The sequence below is a fragment of the Uloborus diversus genome, chromosome 1, assembly GCF_026930045.1.
Source record: "Uloborus diversus isolate 005 chromosome 1, Udiv.v.3.1, whole genome shotgun sequence".
Lineage (NCBI taxonomy): Eukaryota > Metazoa > Arthropoda > Arachnida > Araneae > Uloboridae > Uloborus > Uloborus diversus.
In genome coordinates, this window is record NC_072731.1 from 110,040,079 (window position 1) to 110,057,653 (window position 17,575).

At 31.4% G+C, this 17,575-nt stretch overlaps 2 protein-coding genes across 2 annotated transcripts in view; both read right to left on the bottom strand.

Moving 5' to 3' along the window:
* Positions 1-17,000, bottom strand: part of LOC129224936 (centrosomal protein of 57 kDa-like) — a 71,474-nt gene extending 54,474 nt beyond the window's left edge. Inside the window, exons 1-2 of the mRNA XM_054859516.1 lie at positions 16,959-17,000; positions 7,774-7,887 (exon numbers count right to left, since the gene is read on the bottom strand). The gene's annotated coding sequence lies outside the window, so the exon portion shown is untranslated. The remainder of the gene's footprint in view (positions 1-7,773; positions 7,888-16,958) is intronic.
* LOC129224849 (transcriptional repressor protein YY1-like) lies at positions 12,151-17,130 on the bottom strand. Its single transcript, XM_054859425.1, has one exon. The coding sequence runs from the start codon at positions 16,783-16,785 to the stop codon at positions 15,757-15,759; it is 1,029 nt and encodes a 342-aa protein (XP_054715400.1). The 5' UTR covers positions 16,786-17,130; the 3' UTR covers positions 12,151-15,756.
* Positions 17,131-17,575: the final 445 nt, after the last annotated feature.

Here is a 17,575-nt window from a genome sequence, read left to right on the forward strand (position 1 = left end):
TTCTGTGCCAGTCGATAAAAATAAAAACAAAACAATCCAATAAATATAAAAACTAAATAAATGGAAACCCGAAGGAGGTGGATTTTACTTTTACACCCGGACACATAGGTAAGACTTTTGATTTTTGCTGGCGGTACGGTGGAGGGACATTATTGATATCCTTGGCTTCTAATTGTCCGAGACGAAACCTCAGTGCTTAGTTTTAGGTCTTAGTTCTAAAAATCTGCATTCATTTTTCACATGTGGTGCTTTTGCCCAATGTAATCCTGAATTTTGACTTTTTTGGAATTGGACATCCTATTCTTAGTTTTAGTATTAAAATTTTTGGTCTTTCAAACATAGGATGAAGTTTCTACTGCTGAAGAGTACTGGCTTCATCTCTGTCATTTATCTGTGTTGTAACCATGTCTGTTTATTGTTTTAATCATGTTTATATTTACCTGGCTTATTTGTTTGGCTGCTTTGGGCATATTTGGGCTTCTGGTTTATAGTACTCTAATTTTTCCCTATTTAATACATTTTCAATATATATATGTATATATCAGTGGTTGGAAGTAGCGCGCTACAAGTAGCGACGCTACTGTAGTAGCTACATTTTTTAGTAGTTTGTAGTGTAGCGCACTACTTTTTAAAAAAAGTAGAGTAGCGAGTAGTTCGCTACAAAAAAAAGTAGTTTGTAGCGATTTCTGGAAACTACTTTTGAATAAAGTTAAAAAAAAAAAAAAGAAAAACCGCGTTTTCAAACGAATCTGACTGGTGCAAGTATTACGCGAGTAAAACTTGCACCAATGAGATTCGTAACACTGAAAAATATGAGCTGACCTCTGATATATTATTTTGACGTCATACGTAGTATCTGTTTGACGCCATATGTTGTATCTGTTTGATGCCATTAGTTTGTTTGGCATAGAGACTTTAACATTTTCCCAATATTCGCCTTGAGTAGAGCATGGCTTAGAAAGAAAAAAACGAATTTATTCCGTTTCATGCAAACTTTGCCCGTTAAGCAAAAAGCTTTCGGCATCAATGCCATTTGCACATGCAGTCGAACCTCAATTTACGCGAGGGATACATTTCTAACTTTAGATAAACAGCCCGCTTATGTGAAATTATGTTTCATCAACTTAATATTTCGAAAACAAATGCGGAGCGGCGATTTGTGCGTTAACAATCTGATGTTTCGACTCTACGGTGCGGGGAATTTAGGTTTTCAGTGATGCCAAAGGGAAATTCCATTCACAAAACTAATATTTAGTACCCAAGAAAGAGGGTGATATAAACCCCACGCTTCTGCTCCAAACATTTTCGTGTAGCGGGTGAGGAATTCGCGTCAGCTGCAAAATTCGTTTCTCGAGTAAAACTCGCTATATAGACATTTCGTGTTAGTCGAATTGCGTTGTAGCCCGAGTCCACTGTTGCTAAAAAATGCACATTGAAGTAAAGTAAGTTTTTAGATATGTTACATGTTTCGGATAATTAGTAGAACCGTTTGGGGTATTTTTCCTATTTTTTTTCTTTTTTTTTTTCTTTTTTACTGATTGGGTGTTCATATATTAACATATTAAAAGTCAATTATTAAATGTTCTGAGTTTTTGAGATCATTCGGTAAAATTGAAAAATTCTTTATTTTATTTTGTCAGGGGCATAAGAAAAGAGATGTGTCCAGGTCCGGAACCATAGCTTGAAGCTCAAAAGCAGTTAATTCCTACGACATATAAGTTCTTCTAAAATTAACTCATATAATGAAAATTAAAGTTCTTCTCTTTTGTTTAAAAGATGATGCTTTTCATCATTTAAATAAATTTTATGTATATGTACAAGGCCGTATCCAGAAATTTTTTTCGGGACGGGCCCGGATTAGCACATTGCCCTAACACACACACACACACACACACACACAAATAGTATATATAGACACACCAAACGCATAAAAATGTTAACATAGAAGACTTTTTGTCTCGATTTTTAATGATTGGACCGTTGTTATTTTAATTTCTTATTATTTTTCTTATTCACCTTGTAGTGATAAGGATAACAGGAGAGTGTCCCTTTAAGTCGGATGTAGAAAATTCTGTATTTTGAGGCCTTATATTAGGTAATTGAGACAACAAAAATATTTAAAAAAATAGACAAAGTCTTTTAAAAGTTATACATTCTTTTGCAAATCAAGATCACACAAAATAAAAATTGCTTGCTCGACAAATCATGGAACTTAATGGACAGAAAGGAAAAACGAGAGAGGAGAAAAGAGAAGCACCCCGCCATCTGCTCATATTGGCTTTTAGTGAAGTTTATTTTTGATCACTCCCCCTACCCCCTATTTTTTTTCCATTAACTGCCCTACAGTATGAAAAATGTACAAAACAGTTTAAAAGAAATGGTGTAGACATTCAGAAAATAAGAACGGAAGAGTAATATTCTGGTCCTTTGGACAATTCATACTTTATTTTCTTGACAAAATACAAAATTGAAGAACTTTTCAAGGAATTTCAAAAACTTAAATAATTTTCAAAGACTCTCGAACAGTTGAAATTATTTGAAGCTTTTTATTTACACTTTTCAGAAGTTGATTGCACAGTCTTACAAAACGATTATAACTTTGTAAGACACACCCGTTTTAAGTAAAAAATAAATGCAACGAAATATTTCTCAAAACAAACTTTTTTTTTTTTTCAATCACAAGTAGTGCAGAAAATGAAAGAGAGTAGAGTAAGTGTTATTTTTTTTCTCATACTTTAAGGTATTAACAGTATGCAGTAGAAGTAAGGGAAAAAAAACAAGCAATAACAAAAGAACTTCCATGATACTGAATTCGGCATTAAATAAATGCAAGACAAGAAACATATCAGTCACAAAAATGATCTTGAAAATTATGCTACAGAAACGCGAGAATCGTGATTTTTGCATTTTTTACTCAGGATGTATCAAGGAGCTGAATTTGGCACATCTTGGTAACAAGATACTCGCCTAATCGGAAACTAGGGGCCCAGCCTTTGGGGAGTCCCCGGCTCGAAATCAGTACAGTGTATGTTTTATAAGAGTTTCAGGGGGAGGAGGGTAGGGTCGTGCACAGAGGAGAAAAGGGACACCTGTTGGCCCGGGCCCGAGCTTAAATGGGGCCCAATATTTTTAAACCTAGGGTTGAAAATATGGGTAAACAATATGGAGGGGGCCCAAAAAAAAAAGCATTTGTGACAGCCCCAAAATTTCTGTGCACGCGTCTGGAGGAGGAAGTGCACAGAAGTAGACTTGAAAAGTCTACCGAACTGACAAAGGGCCTGCCTTGACCCTGGACTGCCCTGAATTGAATTGGCAAAGAGAGCAGGAAGTCCTAATAAAAGGTCTAAATTTCAAGTGTGCCTTGCAGCTAATGAGAACAAGAACTGCTTTTTCTGTATTTCTTCAAAATATTATAAATTTTGAATAGTAGCAAAATTAAGAATTAAAAAAAAATTGTTATTTTCCTTTTCTGACAATAGGAATTTAAAAAAAAGAAAAAAAAAAGCTTCCTCTGTTTTACGGTACAAAACATTGCGGGTTTCGGGGGGGGGGCGGGCCCGTCAGGCCCCCCCTCTGGATACGGCCTTGTATATGTATGTCTATGTAAAATTTAAATCAAATTATTGCTAGGTTTATCTCAATTTCAAGTAGCCGAGTTACACTTCTTGAATGAAATACTATTTACCGTCAGGAAAGGATTAAAAATTTGAAAGTTGAATTCCTTCCACTTTTAAGTCCTTTCTTGCAGGGAATATTTGCAAATGGTATACAATGTTTGAATTGACGAATCGTTTCAGTAAAGGAAAGAAAAAATAGATAATTTATAGCAATATTCCATGTTCAAATGAACCTATATATCAATCTCAACATTTTTTTTATTCAATCCGCAATTGGTGTGTATTATGTGTATGTTATTTATTTATTTTTTGCGAAGTAGCGACTACATTTCAAAAGTAGTTTGTAGTTGCTACATTTTGAAAAAAGTAGTTGTAGTTGTAGTTAACTACATTTGTGCTAAAGTAGTTGTAGTTGTAGTTCGCTACAAAAAAAATTTAGTTTTTCCAACCACTGGTATATATACATATATATAAATATAAAGGAGCTTTGTCTCTCTACTTTTCAAGGTTCAAAATTAACAATCTATCAAAAAATAATAAAACTGATAGGTTCACGTATTTAAAGAACAAAGAATTGAAGTTATAAGTGGTTTATACTTTTCTCATATGTTATCCTTACTAATATTACAAACATGAAAGTGAGTTTGTTTCTTTGTAATTCCTTCCGCCTTAACTACTCATCAGATCATCATGAAATTTTGCATACACATTGTCAGGGGGTACAGAATAGAACTTAGGCTACCTTTCATTCAAAAAAAAAAAAAAATTATCAAGGTTTTCATTTCAATGTTATAGTTAATTATTAATTTGGAAGTATCTCATAGAAAAAATATCACATTTTTAGCATTTTGAAGCGCTTAAAAAGCTGCACAATACAAACTTTGCCCAAAGTTTGAGGGATAAAACTAGAACACCCCCTAGTTCTTCATTTTAAGTTGATTTCATATTCTAAAACAGAGCTACCAACTTTTGAAAATCTAAATTTGTAGCAGAGTTTTGTGCAGGGGGGGAGGGTTAAAACGACGCGTTTCATAACAAATGCAACAGACATAATGAATAACTTACGTTAGTAAAAGTTTAGTACCACCCCCCCCCACCCTCATTTTCAAAACTAAACTGATGAATTTAAGATGGTGGAGGATAATTATCAAAATTTTTTGACAGTTGTTTTAAGTATTAGGTTATTTCTAAGTTTTGCGACAATTTTTAAACGATGTCTTTTCTACATGGCGTCAATGTTCATTTTTAGTGCACGTTTCGAATTTGTTCATTCTAAATAAGTTCATTTTGTAACACATATGTACAAAAAGAAAAAACGCTATAGCATCAAAATGTGTCTAGACAAGGTGGAAGGAATGAATCCCTGGAACTGGCTAATTGTTCCTTTGCATGATTTTTTTAAAAAAATTTTATGTGTGATATTGTTTGCTTTGCTTTTGTTTTTTTAGAAAAGAAAACCTGTACATGGAGGGGGTGAACTAAAACTCTAAAAACTTTCGACAAGCAGAGCTGGAAATGTTTGGTGTGTATGTGTGTGTTTTTTTTTTTTTTTTTTTTTTTTGAGGGAGTGGCAGATGAAGATTGGCAAAAACTACGAGAATATACTGCAGGGTGGCGACAGGAACTGTGAAAAAAAGTTCCCTGACTTTTCCCTGATTAGGTTCATCAAAGTTCCCTGATTTACGTTACCAATGGTAATGGTTTACATTCTTTGCTCTACTTGAAATCCATTGTATGTTTGTATAAAATGCAATATTTTAAACGTTTTAAGTTGTGTAAAGTTGTTGAACTAAAAATATAATTTTAAAAAGATATTGTTTTTTTAATAAAATGGTAAAAAAAAACACATTAAGTCAATTTTTTTTTGAAAAAAAAAACTACAAAACAGTATATTAAATTTTTCTATATGGAAAGTTATATAAAATTAAAAAAAAATACTTTACTTCCAGTAACCACTTAGCATGAGAATTTTAAGAAACTATTAAAATTACTCTTAAAAACATATGTGTATTTATGATAGAACTAAAATGTTATTGAAATTATTTTGAACTAAATTTTCAAACAGTATAATAATTGTTGCAAGAATAACAAGTAATAGTGAAAGAATAGGAGTAATGTAATTATTCTTATATAACTAATTGACATATTTATGCAAAACAGATGAAACCTTTTGACATCTATTCATAGGGAGCTTTTCCCTAACCAAGAACATAGGTTTTAATGAATGATTACAGCATTTTAACAATAAAAAAATAAAGATATTTACTAAGGTGCACAAGTTAACTCTATTTCAAATGATTTCAGTATGAATCGAAAAAAAATTTTAGGTTGCTTTGGTAACAACAGCTTTGAAATGCAAGGGGGGAAAAAAGCAATTGGTTAATTTCAAAATATATAAAAGAAGAATACAACTTGGTTTTAAAATAAAAGAATCCTTTAAGCCTGAAGAAAAGAAAACCTTTAAAACCTGCGTTGACAGCAAATAGTATAACGGCAAAAAACAAAGTTTTTTTGATTCAAAGTTCAATTTTAGCAATTACATTTAAAACGTGAAGAAATAATAACTTTTAAGCTTTTATCAGTATTAATTCAAAAAACAAAGATTTCTTGAAATCTTGATTACAATACGCTTATTACTTCGAGACAATGGAATAAAGGCAAAGGAGCTAAGGCATTATGACGGTTTCCTCTTTGCCTGTAGGGTTGTTTATTTTACGTAGTATTGAAAGCGTGAAAGCAAACTTCAAGCTAGGTAAAATAAACAACTTTACAGACACAGAAGCAATCTTGGGAAGTTCATTCTGTGGTTAATAAGTAAAATGCAATATTTTGATGTTGAGAAAAAAAAGATGCACAAATATGCGGCAGTACATAATCGCACCTCATTAATTTTTTTTGAACAGATAATTGGCAGAAAATGCGTAGAGAATTAGGATACTTTTTTTTTTTTGCAAAGCAAAAAAAAAAATTTTCTACATAAAATCAATTTTCCCTGATTTTTTTTTATTTTTTCGAAATTCCCTGACATTTCCCTGATTAATAAAGTTCCCTGACTTTTCCCTGATTTCCCTGATCTGTCGCCACCCTGTACTGGATTAGAGAATGCTCTTACTTTCTGTTAAAAGGGGAGGGGGTGAAGGAATGGTTACTTTCGGGATTTCAGGATAAATTTACATTAGGACAATCCAGTTAATTTTGAAAAAATATTTAATTATTTTTATTTTATCATTCAGTATGATTAGCAGTTGGCAGCTCTGTTCTAAAGCAAGGGTTATGTCTATTTTTAAAGTATCATCTGCAGTTTCTGGTTACGGAATCATGTCATTCACACTGAAAGAGAAAAATATTAGCTTGAAATTGATACCAAATTCAGCTTAATTGGTTGAAAAATCAAGAAACTAGAGAGATTTTCTGAATTCATGCCAAAACGGTGACTCTGAAAAATGATCAAAAATCGAATTTTTGAGAAGATTCTCCAAAGGGTAATTTTTATTCAAAAAATCTAAAAAAATTAATTTAGGCTTTTCTTAGATATCTGTTCATAAAAAAATAATGGACAAAATCTGAGACATGACAGCACATGGCATTGTGCTGTCATGGCATTGTTAGGCAATTTGACATGAAATGACCCTAATGGGGTTGGAGATACCAAGGTTTGACTGTACGTAAATGATAACTGGAGACAGAGATAGACATTTGTTGATGCACAGATATAGATGTTGGTTAAAATAATTTTTAAACTGCAAAACCTATTCAAGACATTGCCAAAGGCGAGTCTTGATGAAGGAAGGCGAATAACATAAAAGGGGAATTGCAGAAAGAACAATCTAGTTGTCAAAAGCGGTCAGTTTTAAATAAATAATTGCTGGTACATTTTACACAAATGAATTATTTGTAACATATACATTTCAGATTTATGAGAATTCAGTGGCTGCCGCTTATATGAATCACGTTTTTTCTAAACAATTTTGATTCCATAAAGCGGCAAATTCAATAAAGCTGGATTTTGCTCTGGTTTAGACGACTTAATTCATTAAAGTGATTGATTCATTACCTGGCGTACACTGTATTATCATAAAATGAAACTTCAATTGCAGGAGAAGTCATCTAATATTTCAGTAAAAACTTTAAGAAATAATAGAGTTTGAATTCTTACCTTCTTTATCGGAAGTGTGCGCATCTTTGAACAAGTTCGATGGATTTTCAATCTGTCTCACCTGTTCAATACGATGAACTTTTTCACTAAGTCTTCTCAGAGCTTTAACAATGCCTGGTGAAGACATAGATTATGAAAAAAAATCTTTATTTATATACTCTTACAGTTGCCTTTAAAAAATTAAATTAAGTATACAAATGTCTGATTGTTAATGGTGTTAATGTTTGATAGTGAAAGATTCGAAATTACACTATATTTCTCTTTCTTTCTTTTTTGCAAACAAATTCTACATTTAGCGAAAAGTCTTAGTCTCTGTCCATTACATAATAAACTGCATAGTCCAAAACCTGCTCAGTCTCTGAGCAGTTCAAACCTGTTATGAGTTGGAGTTCTAGAGAACAGAGACCTCCAGTTAATTACATCGCCTAACTTGAACAATCCTTCTATCATAGTAAGATAAAAACATAAAGCATCTGCACACAAAACTCCAAACTATCTGCAGGTATGAAAAACAACATACAGTGAAAAGGCAAAAGTTATTATTAATACAATGTCTTTTGCTTTCAATCATGTATCCATGAGAGCAAAAATGTGAACTTTTTCATTAATTTATCAACCTATTTTGAAGATAATCCGTGTTTAATATTGATACAGTGAAACCTGTGTAAGTTGACCACTTGTGGTACACTACTTTGGTGGTCAACTTACAAAGGTTGATTTATGGGTCATTCTCCTGCAATGAGGAATTTTGCAATCCTGAATTTTTAAATTTTGAACTTTTCAAGAAGGATGCAATTTGGCATTTTTTTTAGAAAAATAAAGTATGTATCTTATTAAAATAACAATAGTTCATGAAACATGTACATTTATTTTGCAGATAATGATGCTTTAATTTGTAAAAAGGACAAAAAGTGTCATTACTATCCCATGTTAAAAAACCATGTAGAAATTCCACAAAATATTTCTTTTTTAGTGGTTTTAAGGTTTACAATTAAGTACTAGCAATAGCCTGATAGAAAATATGAGTAAAAAGAAATATATCATTTTAAGTCTTTTAATAAATTTTAAAATATTGAGATTTTCTTTTTTAAATATACTGAATTCATTACATCATTCATTTTTACTTGTTCAAATTAAGTCTTAGAACCTAAAGTAAATATGCTTTCTAAAATATTAATAGAACTAACTATTTAAAATACATTAAAAAAATTGAACATTAATAATATGAGGACAAGCAATTCTGTAGCAAGGACATTAATGACTCTGGAAGGATGGTAATGATGTTTACAAGTATAAAATAACTTTAAATAAACATACAATAAAATTAATGTCAAAATGCTATGTTTTTAAAAACAGAATATTATGATGTCAATATTTATGTATTTATTTTGCATATGCTGAGAGTTTCTCTACCAAATTATGTTCCTCTTTTGCTAAAAATGACTATAGGAGGATCTTTAATAACACATAAAATCTCTTCTGTGGCTATTTAGTGCTTGTCCTCTTCTGTAGACCAACAAAATTATTTTTTGTTTTTGATCTGGACATAAAGTGGATTCTCCGACTATTACTTTGGTTTGAATCAACAACACCTGCAAATCAGGGTCTGAATTAGTTATCATCCTATGACACATTTCATTCAAAACCAATCAATTTAAAAGATAATGTACTTTTCAAAATGATAGTTAACTGGGAATCATTGACAATTAAAAATAACAGCAACCACTGCCCAACAGGTACTTATTATGTAAGATAATTTTTAAAAAGTATGTTTAAGAAAATTATGCATCTAAGATATTAAAAACAATTCAATTTACTGAATTTGAAGGTAAAAGTGTATATAATTAAAAAAACAAAGTAAATAATTTTATTCTATCCACAGTTTGTCATTACCATCTAAATTGTTATACTTGGTGCTGGATGGTAATGATATTTCACTTATTTTTTACCTGGCATAAACTGAACTGTAGCTACCATTCTAAAAAATTTGCACATTTTGATCAAATGTTCATGTAAGCAAATAAAAAACAAAAATGCATAATAATATTTAAAATAACTATCAATGGGTATGGATGGTAATGACAGCAATAAAAGTTTTCTACTTAATTTTATATCTACACATCTAAGCAAAATGCAGGAAGATTTCCACACAGTAAATTTTTGCCTTTCAAACAAACTTAAAGTAGCTGCTACTAAGACTGAACAGTTTGGGTTAATAGTGTCACCCAGCGGTTATGAATGAGTGTAAAAACTGTTGGCTGGTAATGATGAAAAATGTCAGGGACAAATTAAAACTGTTTCACAAAAATTTCAGAATTGTAATCAAACAAAAAAGAAACTGTTTTGAATTTGATTATGTGAGGCAATTATGAAAAAAAAATTTCAAGACATTTTTTAGTTTTATTTGCAGTATAGTTAGATCACAAAAGACAAACAGAGTTGAGGGGCAGTGGATAGTAATGACTTTTTAGTATTATCTTTTTAGTCTCAACAAAAACAGGTATTGTCTATCACTGTTAAATCTATGTTATTTTGTTTAGTAGAAGGTGATAAATAAAAAATATTAAAAAAACAAAATTCTTTTTAAAGATTTATGAGGTTGCAAAGAACATGTGACGGAAAATTCCACATTTCTAGAGAATGACCCCTATATGATAAGAACTAATTCTGTGCCTGAAAAAAGCAGTCAACTTAGGTGGTCAACTTCACAGGTTTTACTGTATTAACAATTATCAGGTGATGCAGGCATGCACATTATCTACCTATGCTTACTATAAACCAATTTCAGTAGGAAAATGCTCTGGCATAGTTATTTTATCATTTCCTTCCTAAAACCTTTCTTTTCATGATCAAATCTATTTAATAAAAAAATTTTAAGAGTAAATAATAATTTGCAAAACCTAAAAAATTTTGTGTGTTTATTTTTAAATGTATTTAAATTTATATTTAGAATGATGCAATAATGAAAACACAAAATAAAGTGACAAAAGTTTAAATCAAGCATTTTATTCATTGACATTTTCCACTTACAAAAGTGAAATAGAAACAAGTACTTTAAGCTTTATATAGAAAAATTATATAACACAAGTTTTGTCAGACAAGCAAACTACACTATGATATATCTGATGAAAGTAGAAGAGTCGGAGCTATTTTTATACAGCAAAACTAGGAATATTTTTCAAGCATCATTCGTATTTCTTAACAAAATTAGCAAATATTATCTTTGAGAGTGAAAGAAAGACAAGCAAACTTGATTATTGCCTCTGTGTGTAATTGTTTATAAAATGAAAAGAAAAAAAAATATTTACACAGTAAGTAAAAGTCTCTCATTTAAGTTATTGGTTATACACAGTTGCTATTCAAATTGTACAAGATATAAATTACAGTGGTGCAACCAGAACTTTTTTCTGGAAGGGGGAGAGGGTTGTTGAGATAAACAATCTACTGTGAAAGGAGTTCCTCCAGTTAGCTCATACTACCTCTTCAGAGTTCGAAAATATCATAATATTTTCAAAAATATCGGAAATATCCGATATTTTGATATCGGATATTTCCGATATTTTGATATATATCGGATATTTTGATATCTATCTGATATTTTCAATTAGCAGAAACTAAAGCCTTCAAAGTATTAAATGCATCCTCAAATCACTCTTAATTTTCTTACATTATAATTACAATATGTCGAGTTAAAATTAAGGTTTCTTTCATTGTTTATATCTAATATTTCATTTTACATTTCTACCTATTTTAATGGGGTTAATTTAGCATTAGCTGTTTATCACTCATTTTTCTTCTGTTAGCTACTTGTACAGTTATACGATTCAGAAATAAAAAATATACATTGGTCCGTGCACAGTCACGAGACATTTTCTCTTTCTCTGACCAATGTTTAATAATTAATTAGGCACTTTTAATTTGAATTGAAACTGGTACATTAGTAATAATTTTATGAGAGTAAAATAAAAAAGGAATATTATACTACCTTGTTATATTAATGATGTATAACACATCATAAAAATATAGTACATAACTTTTTAGTTATTTTTAATAATAAATGAACAATATTACTATGATTAATATAATTTTTACATTGAAAATACCGTAGTTTAAAAATAAATATCAAAAATATCAAAATATCACGATACTTTTAAAATAAATAGTGGATATATATTGTGATACATATCATTTGATATATATCAGCAAACCCTGTACCCCTTAAAACTTGATGTTTTGTAACCTAGTGGTTAAGGTCACTATCTTTTACCCAAAACAGTCTGTGTCAGGTTTGATTCCTGACAAGGGCCATAGGTTAGATCTAACAAACACTTAGCGATTAAAAAAAAATAGGGTACTTTTCTAAAGGTTCTGCTTGGCTTTTTTTTTTTTTTTTTTTTTTGGCAATTTTAATTTATTTATAGCAATTAAATAGCTGTCATTAATGAAAGATGAAAATTCGGGAGACTCATGCGTAAAATTAAGGAGACTTTGCACATGAATAAATTTTGCGACAAAAGTTTTTAGTGCAAAAAGGATTTTTAAAACACAAGTTGAGATTTCTTTCAATAAGTAGATACAGGGCCCTTAATTTGGATATTCAAGTTACTATTTTTAACATTCCTAGCAACAGGTAAAAGTTTAGGAAGTTCAGAAGAAATTCAGCTTTTAAAAGGATGGAAAATGATATAAACATATTTTAAAAATATCGGACATATAAAATTTTTTATACATGTGTATGAAAAGATTCAGTTTTAGTGATCTCAACCTCATTGGGTTTTTTCTCAGAATTTCTCACTAAAAATTTTTTTGGTTAGAATTTTGATAAAAATATGGGAGATATTTACTTTATTAGAGAGTTTGGGAGCATCAAAGTTCAACTGTTTCCTGAATGAATCAAAAGAGTTGGCAGCAATGCTATTTGCAAACCTAAAAATTTTGTTTATGCCGGCATTCAACAACTTCTATTTCTAAATTCTAGGGTTGCCATATACTTGTAGATACTGCCAATCAGTTTAAGCAATTTTTCTATTCTCGCCAAAGCAGAAACAAGTCCTCAAACCAGGGTTTAAGCAAAGTTCAAAAGCTCTTCAGAAAAAAATGGAAAAAAAGCTTTAGCAAACTCCTAAAATGTCAATGATTAGCGAATCCATTTATATTTCTTTCTAACTGCTTCATCACCAGTTGGAGGCGAAATTCTATATTCAGCTAAGACATCTTTAAAGAAAGAATAGATAGCAGCTAATATGTTTTTCAATTTTGAAATACAAAATTTAGAATTGAATTAAGAATTGAGAGAACACAAGGTTGATTTTTAAAATTGCAAGAATGCATTCATTCTCGGGACATAATACACATTGAAATGATTGACTGTTGATTTTAATAGTAGCTTGAACATGTTAGCTAAAATTTATAATAAGATTAAGTTTACTATTGCCATGCTGGCTTCCGGTCTCGGATCGTGTATGGTTTGACTTTTTTTTTTTTTTTCTTATTTGAACAAAAAAGCGAAAATGCATAGCTTCATTTTTGTAATTTAAATAGCAATCTAGCATTTTGCGAAAATTGTGACATTAGAGGAAACCCTGCGTCAAACCAAGAGATGCAAGTACCTTTTAACAGAAAAGCACCAAAAATACCTTGACAACTAGTTCTTTTTCTTTCAGAATTCATGCTATACTGAATTCTCCATAAACTCTGAGAAATAATTTCTCTGGCCCCCCAAAAAAATTTCAGGCTCTTAAGATTAAATTCTTCTTGCCTCCATTCATGGGTAGAGCCCACACTACTTCTCTTATACTATATGGCAATCCTAATGCCTCACACTAAAAGGCAATGAGTTATTAACAAGGGTGACTTTAAAATGTTAATACATTTATGTTATAAGTACTATAGTCGTTTTGATGGTGCTTATTTTAGCTAATTGTTTACTTTTGATTTGGCAAAAACAGAAAAATATCATTTATGCTGTCCCAATGTTTAAATGACACATTGAATTAACTTTTATTGCTTTATGTATTTGTATGGTAGTTTTTTTTTTTTCGTACTTTAAATGAAGTTTTTTATGTTGTTAATTTAGTTCGTATATTTTATGAAACTTTTCATGTTATTCAATGGGTTTTCTTTAATTTGATGGATATTTTTTTATTTGAATGGTTTGATTAATTGACAGATTATTTTTCCTTTAAACAAAACTTTCAAGACCCATTCCTATGTAACTTTGAACAAATATGGAGACGATATATAAAATGGAAAATAATCGCTAAGTTTAAAAATACATCAAGTTAAAATTGACTGTTGTGATTAAAATTTGCTCTAAAATGTTTGTGCATTTGCCTTTTTCTTGAAAATTTATATTTTGTATAGAAATTTTTTTTGAAAAATAGCATTTATTACTATTTTTTACCAGGTATAATTTTCTGAACTCATTCCTTCTCTATCACACAATGGTCTGAGATGCGTTCATGTTCATAATCCAAACATTAATTTTCAGGTAAAGCAAAATATTTGACCACAATTACAAATAATTAGCTGAATTCAGTACTGAAATTCATCTACCTAATTATATGTATTTTTTCTTGACTAATTTTATAGATTATTCTCCGTCTCCTCCTCTTTCTCCCCCATTAAAACTAAAACCTTTTGTTTCTAATGCATTGAATTTCATAGCTATGTGTACATGTTTGTGTGTATAAGATTGATAAAAAATTCTTTTAATGAGTAAAATAATTTTTAGTTATTAAAATGAAAACTTCTAACATAATGATATTGTTCGTTTTCTTAACTGGAACCTTCTACAAATTTGCGTATGCGTCAGAATTGCGAATTTTTTTCAAAATAATGGTTGGAAACCTGAAAGTAAAAGGATGCAAGTAGGAAATGCAAAATAACCTGTTCAGTAGTTCTTCCTAAGTAACGCCAAAAAACACAGATAGCAAGTGGAAAGTGCCTATCCTCAACCTATCGCCCCTTTTTAAAATGGAATCAATCCTGAGTGTTAGTATTTCCTTTCGAGAATGGTCAGAATCTTCTTGCTTAAGACAGAAAAAAATGTGAACTTAGAAGGCGGTTCTGAGCTCTTTGGTGGGTATTTCAATAATTAGGAAATTGGTTCCCAAATTTAGCATAACACCAAATATGGTCATACCAATTCTTAGATTTGCTTAGGTGGTTTCTTATTTCCATTCACATATTTATTTCATTATTTTCTGTTGTTTTATTTACATTGTCATGATGGGGGAAGGGAAGAATTAGCGTTAAACTTTGGTACCAATCAAAAAGATTACTAATTTTACGAATTGCTGTAAGCATCTTTTTTTTACACCCCTCTTCCCTTGTTTGCACCCGATCACACAATTAAACGGGAATATACAAAATAAATGTGAAGGGTACCCACATGTAGCAATTTGAATACACACAGGAAAAAAAAGTATTATCATACAATAATTTAAATACATTTTACCTAAAAATAGAATATATTTAAGATAAATCGTCATCAAAATTTACAAGTAAAATTTATACAAACAATTCATTAGTCCTAAAATTATAGTGGGTACACAATTTGAGGAAACATCCATCAAACCAGTTTAGGCAAAAGAATTTCCTAATGGCAAAGAGCAGAAATCAATTACCTGCAGTGATTTGTAAAACCTTTCTTACAAAATATAAAATAGCAATTTACAAATTAACATTTTACAGCACCTATAAATTAGGTTACAATTTTTATAATGCATACCATCACTGTATCATCACTACAGTCAACTAGACAGATACAATTTTGAGTGATATTGCTCATGAAGAGATGTTTACTTTTTGCATTGGTGTTTAAAATGATAAGTTACTATGCAACTCTAATTTTCAGCTTTAAATTTTTGAAAATGCACATCTTTAAATTCATCACGTAGTAGATTATAACTAAAATTTCAGACAAAATTAGATTATAAATTTTACGATAAATTGTTTCATACAAAATATTTTAGGAAATAATTAACCAAATACTTCAAACTTAGCTTTTGCATGAGTAAGGATATGGGACTTCAAGTTAGTTGACTGGGCAAATTTTTTATTACATTCATCAAAGGGGCAGACATAAGGCCTGTCGCCCGTATGAATGCGGACGTGAGTGCGTAGATTAAAGTCTAAGGAGAATCTTTTCCCACACCCTTCAAATGTACATTGAAAAGGTTTCTCTCCAGTGTGCACTAGCTGGTGCCTCTTTAGTTTTGAGCTCTCCACAAATGCTTTGCCACATTCAGCACAGACATGAACTCGGGGCCCATGTGTGTGCAAGTGTTTCCTCATGGCAGAATTATCTCTAAACATCTTATTGCAACCTTTGTGTGGGCATGCTATAGTCCTGGCAATGTCGTCATTCTGCTTACGAGGCTTCATCTTTGCGAACTCTGCCAACTGCTTAGGATCGCTTAAGTCTACGCCAGGTATTCCACCAGGCAAGGATTTTTTCCCAGTCATGTATTCCGTGTAGTCCGGATCCGGTTCAGGATTCATGGAGTCATCAACAGACATCCCTTTCCGATCGTCATCGCTACCGGACGCCCAAACGGTCACCGAGAATTCCCCTTCCAATGTTTTGATTTGCACTTGCTTGCGATCCCATTTTCTGGCTGCCCTTTTATTTTCAGTCAACTGCTCTCCACTCAATTTCCCTTTATTTGTCACTTTTTTACCTTTCCTTCCTCGCTTATTCACAGGTCCAGCCCCAGAGTCTAGGTTAACATCCGCCGAAGACACTGGTATCGTCTCGTAAGCAGACAAACCTTCCGATTCAGAATCCGCACCGACTATTTCTTCTTGTGGTTGAAGAATAATGCCTTGGCTACTAGCGTCTAATAATGGTTGCAGAGCAATCAGAGGTTGTTCTTCAGTCACTTCTCCAGTTGAACTGACGGTTTCAACTGGCATACCAACCAAAATATCAGCTATTTCAACTTCACGAGAATCCGATACTATCACTTCGGATGCTATGTCAGTAGCCCCTAAGTTATTCATGTTCATATTTACATTACAGTTTCATTTAATTAGTGCGTAAAAGGGTACAAAAATTTCAAATACGTAGCTGTTAGATTAATGTATAACAATAAATAAACACAATTTCACTCTGTATAACGAAATCACAGTAGAAACAAGTCTAGGTAGTCGATTTTACATTTAAATCATCAGATACGTACGTTCACCTTTTGAGGCTTCGTAATCAGATATCTCGTTACACAAACTACGTCCTTTGCAGGAATTCATGTTATTATGTAATATTTAAACTTTGCAAAATTATATTCATTTGATAAAATGACAAGCAAGTACAAAATCGAACGGCTTTCGTTATGCGTTAAAAGACATCTACGATAGCAACAGTCACCACCATTTTCTTTTTAGTCTCATTGCCAGATACTACAACTTAAACTTAATAATAAAATTAAAATAATAATAATAAAAAGGGAAGAAAAAAATCGAAAAAAAAATAATAATAATTTGAATTCTGAAATTTTGAATTCAAATTATGTAGTTGCGACACGATCCTACTCATTGGAGTTATGGTTTCTAGAAACGGCTCCTGTCCCCTCAAACCTGCCCCACCTCCTGGGCGGTTACGTGTGTACTGTCCAACCACGGATTGCGTGGAATTTTCAAACGTCCAGATAAGACGAATTCTCTGTGAATAAGGGGGAAAAGTAAAAATTTGATGTGCGTATTCCGCTCATTTGAATGAGACTCTGCTTCTCAAAAGTTGACATCGGTAAAAAATCATAGATTTGTCCATTTCCAGCTGTAAAACGGATGTTTGTCTTTC

Coding starts and splice junctions, on each gene's coding strand:
- LOC129224849 (XM_054859425.1), bottom strand. CDS start 16,785: ATGAACATGAATAACTTAGGGGCTACTGACATAGCATCCGAAGTGATA.